The sequence below is a fragment of the Terrapene carolina genome, unplaced genomic scaffold, assembly GCF_002925995.2.
Source record: "Terrapene carolina triunguis isolate 2854851 unplaced genomic scaffold, T_m_triunguis-2.0 Scaffold30852, whole genome shotgun sequence".
Taxonomy (NCBI): domain Eukaryota; kingdom Metazoa; phylum Chordata; order Testudines; family Emydidae; genus Terrapene; species Terrapene triunguis.
Genome location: NW_020695203.1, coordinates 1 through 6,199, shown reverse-complemented (window position 1 = coordinate 6,199; position 6,199 = coordinate 1). Strand labels below are relative to the sequence as shown.

The 6,199-nt window shown below is 49.4% G+C and overlaps 1 protein-coding gene across 1 annotated transcript; it reads right to left on the bottom strand.

The window, feature by feature from the left end:
• Positions 1-183: 183 nt before the first annotated feature.
• On the bottom strand, positions 184-4,597 carry LOC112123716 (complement C3-like). The gene is made up of 5 exons (XM_026662856.1): positions 4,452-4,597; positions 3,506-3,718; positions 2,157-2,351; positions 774-935; positions 184-342 (listed from the first exon to the last, which is right to left on the bottom strand). Exons 1-5 carry the CDS (start codon positions 4,482-4,484, stop codon positions 199-201), a joined length of 747 nt encoding a protein of 248 aa, XP_026518641.1. The 5' UTR covers positions 4,485-4,597; the 3' UTR covers positions 184-198.
• Between the last annotated feature and the right edge of the window lie 1,602 nt (positions 4,598-6,199).

The following is a 6,199-nucleotide window of genomic DNA, read 5'->3' as shown; positions in this document are numbered from 1 at the left end:
TTCCTTCCTCCTTCCTAGCGCGCTGCCCCCAAAAGCCTGCAGCCTGGAGCAGAGAGAGAGTCGGAGAGAAGCACCAGCCACCTGCCTGTCCCTTCCAGGTCAGGGGGGAAGAAAGATACTTTGGAAGTGGGAGAAACCCAGTGAGCTAGAAGAGACTCTTTCCTTCCTTGCTCCATCGCTCATGGCAACCGTTCAGCTCTATAGAGTGATACCTGTTCTCTGAGCTGTGGAAATCCCATTGCTCGTCTCCAGGGCCAGTCCAGCATCCGCAAATACCCCCAGATTGTTCTTTCCACTGCCAGCCGTACAGCCAATGTCACTCTTCTCCATGGAGTCCCAGATCTGTGAGGTGAAAATACAATGGTTGAGAGATTATTGTTAACAATGGTACCTCCCATTTATACGGTGCCATCCAGCATAATCCCAAAGCATTATACAGGCTGTGAGCCAGACTCCGGTTTCAGGTACAACTGTGCAATCTGCAGTAACTCCATTGACTTCCTTTGACTAGCTCTGTGTTTGTAGCAGTGTAAATGAAAGCAAAATCTAAGACGTAAGTAAAGGATTTATTGCAACTCAATCCCCACTGAAATGCGTCCACCTCTGGGATGGAGCACAACAGCCATTCTGCACCAGCAACACAACCGATTTTAGGAGAAAGAAAGAATTATGCAGCCAGTCTTCGCTTTGGGGCGTAGAGCAAGGGTAAGAGCCGAGCTGCATTTCCCACTATAAAACATCACAAGTTACAACCAACATCTTTCATGCCCCACCTTAGATTGTGTAATTTTGTGTTTTTTGTTCAGAACGTAGACTCCTTTGTCCACGGCCACCAGGCTGACATAAGCTCTGTGGTCTCCTTCCAGTTTGAGTTTCATTGGAGTTCCCGGCTCATGGGTTCCCCTGTCTTCGTTGCTGGCTCCTTTCACCACTAGCTGTATGAAAGAGAGTGAAGGGAGAGGTTTTGTTTTAAAGCAGAGGGAGCAGCTAAGAACCCTCCTTTGCAAAACATAGGAGAAAAGGACGTAAGATCTCATGTTCCTCGAGCATCCAAAAGCCTAATTCTCATCTCAAGGGCAGCTGTGTAAAGCTGCAGTAGCTCCACTGACTTCAGTGCTGTTACTCCATATTCATGCTGGTATAAACTGAGAGCAGAATCGGACCCAATGTCCATGAGGTCTCATTGTTCTGGCCATGATGAAAAGGTGACTTTGTCTCTCAGGCAGCCCTGGGAAATCTACAAACAAGGTTGAACTGTAATGGATCTCCTCCGTGGGCCCAATTCTGATCTCAGGGCTTGTCTATACTTACGCGCTGGTTCGGCGGCAGGCAATCGAACTTCTGGGTTCGATTTATCGCGTCTTGTCTGGACGCGATAAATCGAACCCAGAAGTGCTCGCCGTCAACTCCGGTAATCCTGCTCGGCGCGAGGAGTATGCGGAGTCAACGGGGGACCCTGCCTGCCGCGTCTGGACCGCGGTAAGTTCGAACTAAGGTACGTCGACTTCAGCTACGTTATTCACATAGCTGAAGTTGCGTACCTTAGTTCGAATTGGGGGGTTAGTGTAGACCAGGCCTCACACTGTTGTAAATCAGGAGCAATTAACTGGAGTTACAGCAGCTCAGCATTGTAGTTACATCACAGTCAGGTCCCCTATAGGCATTTGGAGTCACATCTGCTGAATGTATGGGCCAAAAATAAGCATCTTACTGCTGTTAGCCCCGAAGAGCCAGCCCAGCCCTGGGAGAGGGAGCTGGAATCAACTCTGACTTTCCACATTATCAGCAAAATGGCTAATTATGGTGCAGCTACAAAGCCAGATACTCAGTTGGCGCAAGTCAGTAGAGCTCAATCCACTTTAATCCACAATCCACAGAGTCTTTATTGCTGAGCTAGAAGGAACCACAGCTTGACTCCCGGATCCTAGGGTGGGTTGACAGCATTGGCTTCTGGGGACTGGGGAACATCTTTGTATGTGTAAACCAATCAAAACTAATCCAGAATTTGCTGGGAGACAATCAATGAGAAGCCCCCGGTGCCATTTTTAGAGACCCTTTTGAGGGTCAGTCGGCACTTTCAGGCTAGGAAAAACTCCTTCGTAATGACAACTTCATAGGAATTAACATGTAGAAGGCCAACTTGAATATCAACCTACCATTCCCATGCAAGTGTCCTGGATGTCCAGCCAGACCGAGTCTGCTACAATCTCCGAATTTCCTACTTGGTAGTAAGCCACGATGCGGAATGAAGGGATGAGGTCTGGAGTGATGGGCAGGGACATGGTCACCAGATTTTGTCCTACCTGCCTGGCCTGTCTCCCTACACGAATGATCTTCCCTTTATTCAGGATCTAACAGGGAAACATGAGACGTAGATTGTTAAAGGCCACAAGAGTTAACACAATGGGTGATTCAGATTCCATAAATCTTCCCATCCACCTGTGTTGCAGGAATAGGCTCTCGATGTGGTGGTGCTAATATTTACTAAATCTGATTCCCAAATCTGAATATTGTTTATGTTTCACCAACGGAGACTACCCCTCCTTTCCCCCATCCCACTCACCAAATATACTTCATATCCGCGTTATATGGCAACTTTATTATTTGATTGTCCAGCTCTAAAAATAACAGAGTTGACCTACTACTCTGCATTGAAAAAGTAGCAGTGAAATCTAGTGTTTAGAGCAGGGAACTGAGACCTGGGACTCCTGGGTTCCATCCCCAGCTCTAAGAGAAAATATGCTCTAGTGAGTGCACGGGAGGAGTCAGGACTCCTGGGTCCATCCGCAGCTCGAAGAGGAAGTGTAGTTTAGTAGCGAGTGCAGAGGGATGGTTGTTAGGACTCCTGGGTTCTTTCTCCAGCTCCTGGAGGAAGTGGGCTCTCACAGGGCTCGGATTCAGTAATCAGAAGTGGATAAGGGGTCATCCCCATGACTGACTTTATTTCATTCACACTGTGACAGGGTGCTGGGCAAAGGGTTGCAGCTTCAGCCCTCTGTCACACCTGCTTCTCGCTGGGGAACAAATTAGAGCGGGCTGGAGGTAACCTGGCCCTAATTGGAGAGGCAGAGACAGCTGCTACCTAATTAGACTGTGGCTGCATAAAAGTCTCAGGGGAAGGAAGCCAGGGGAGAGCAGGAGAAAAGGAAAAAGGCAGGGAATGAAAGCAGGGAGGTAGCTCCCCCTCCCTCCCTCCTGCCTGCAGACAGTGAGCGTTACTTGTTCATGGTGAAACAGTGGTGGGAACAAGCCGGAGAATAAAGTGCACCAGTGCACCGTGGTTACTATACCCGGGGTCTCAGAGTGACTTTGTGAACCTAGCAGAGGCAGAAGCCAAGGGGGCCCTGCCGCACTCTGCTACACACACAATGAATATACTGCCTGATGGGAAGAATTCTCTGCTACAGGTTCTCCTTACATGCAGTGGGAATATTAAAGGATATGTGGAAACTCAGATGATGCCTAAGTTCCAGGAGATCCCAGTACCCAGGGACGCAGCACTTACTATGTAAGTGAAATACTTGATTTGGTTCAGAACAGCTGGATTGTTGCTCTTCAGGTGGAAATTCACAGCTAAGTTGTCTCCAGGTTTGAGCTCAGAAGCCGTCACTGCCAGATGGAGATAGTTTTGAGACCCTCTTTGGGACTGATAGGCTTCAGCCACCATGGACTTAGAGGCTTGGCGGTTTGCTGGGAGGTTGGGATGGGCAGTTTTTACCTGCAGGGGAGGTGGAGATAAAATCTTAGTTGAATCTGGGAGTGAGCTTAGGGTCTATAGCCCCTCACGCTGGGTCACACTATGAGCAATAGCAAAGGAAGCTTCCCTGCGACGCCATTGTTGGTGGATTCTGCTGTTAACAGCCATTCTAGGCATGACACCTCAGAGAAACGCCAAGTGCCACTTTTAACTGGCCCATGACTTCAGCACAATCCTGCTGGGACTCCAGATTTCTGGACTGTCAGAGAACATGTCCCTGAACAGAGGAGACTGCCTTGCCCCTTGCAGGAGGGGTGAGATGAATATAAAGAGGGACTCTCTTCTGAAGCGGCCGGACACAGATAGATCCAGTGTTCTCTCGGGCTTTGTAGCTTGAGCCTGGTGTCACCTCAAAGGTCTTCACACTAAGCAGCCATGCGCTGTCTACAGGCTCCTTTGCTGCATGGTGGGTACCTTCAGTGTGGCAAGGGGACTGATCTGGACCCGCTTATGCCCATATCAATGTTTTCTAGGATTTCTTCTGGCCCCACGATAGAGCATTGGTTACATGGTGATCGAAGCATCTCCAAGATCAAATGACATACATGAAACTGACCCCAGGTGCAGTGGAATGCACAGAGTTCAGTTATCCTCCTGCTTAGTGCATGAGAGGGGAGTGAATGCCTCCAACAGGGCATTGCCCTCGGGGTGCATATAGTACTTAGCCCAGCCTCAGTGTTTGAAGGTTACTCACCGTGATGGGAACCTGCTGCTTATCCCCGGGCATGTTTATTATCAGCTTGGCAGTTCCATCTCCCTGGGTCGACCCAGCCGACTGGAATCCTTCAGCCTGTACTGGGACACGGGGGGCTGGGGAGCCATCGGGGTTTGTGACGTAGACCTGAGGGGCACGATCAAAAAGGGATGCATCGAATAAGGGGTGCAGCGCTCCCTGCATCCTAACTTCAAATCAGATTGCATGTACAGCATCTCAGGTCCATAGCCTCAAAGGTATTTAGGTGCCTAACTTCAATGGGAATTAGGCACCTAAATAACTTTGAGGTTACAAATATCTTCAACTCTGAGTTTAATTAAAGTTTTCACACTCTGACTTAGGGGATGTCTAGGCTGCAGTTGTATGCACGCCATGCCTGCTGGCTGTGGAGCTTTGTGCTCCTCTAGTTGCACCTAGATCACTTAGAGATTAATGAGTCTACAACAACCTGAACTAAGTGCCATGTGGCTTTTAGCTCATGCAGTACCATCTCATGCATTTCGCTCTGGAGATCCCATGTTCGATCCCGCCCGCCGACAGACCCTGGTTGTTGGCATTACCCAGTCACAGGGTGTGAACGCAGCTTGAGCTGACGTACCCACACTAGCTTTAATCTCACTAGCCTGGGTCCTGGAACGGTGAAGCCAAAGCAGTGTGAGCATCAGCGCGGGCTAGACCCGTGAGTAATTATCCAGGGTCCAGGGTGCGCTTGTATAGCTAGCGCTGCCGCAGTTTCACTGTTCCTGGACCCAAGCTAGGTGATGGAAGCTAGTTCAGTGATGTCAGCTAGAGCTCCAATCGCACCTCGTGACTGCAGTCTAGACGTACCCTTTGAGTGCTGACTAGACCTAGTTCTGAAAACCCTCAAGACTGCAGAGATCAATGGCCTTACAAAAGCCACGGACGTTTTAAAGTTTTAAACCTATTACGCTAGTGCTCCGAAAAGAACCTTGGTAGCCGACATAAAATCATTCGTACTCTGAAACCAACACTTACATATTGGGCTTTGGCTGAAATAGAACATTCACCCACCTCTGTCCTATGTAAATCAACTGGGGTTTAGTTAAGAAGGTCAAGCATTCGCCTCATGAATGTAGTTTGCACTACCTCTAACGACCTAAGGAGAGGCACCAATTCTGTGGATGCTCCGAGGCTGGAGCACCCATGAGGAAAAAAATAGTGGGTGCTCAGCACCCACCAGCATGCCTCACCAATCAGTGCCTCCCCCTCCCTCCCAGTGCCTCCTGCCCACAGAGGATCAGTTCAGCAGTGGGCAGGAGGTGCTGGAGGGGCAGAGGGAGGAGCAGGGAGGGCAGAGCGGGGGAGGGAAGATGTGGGCTGGGGCCTTGGGGGAAGGAGTGGAGTGGGGGTGGGGACTGGGACGGAACGGGGGTCAAGCACCCCTCGGGAAATCAGAAAGTCAGCACCTCTGACCTAAGATCTTTCCAGCCCCAAACTTCCGCATGGTATAAAATTTGAGCACCCAGGTTAGCCCTAAGCATTCAGAGAGCCGGTGCAATTAAATTACCCCCAGGCACACAAGAAAAACAGACAGCTACTTGCATGGAGCTTATGGTTCAGCCCTTTGACTCCTTTTTATGTTTATCCCATTCACCACTGTACCTAAAGCAAGTATCCAGATAAGAAATGGACTTAACTTGCTCATTACTGTGGTCATTAATTACTCGTTTATGCACCTTTGGTCTGCAGCCAAAGATAATTGCTTC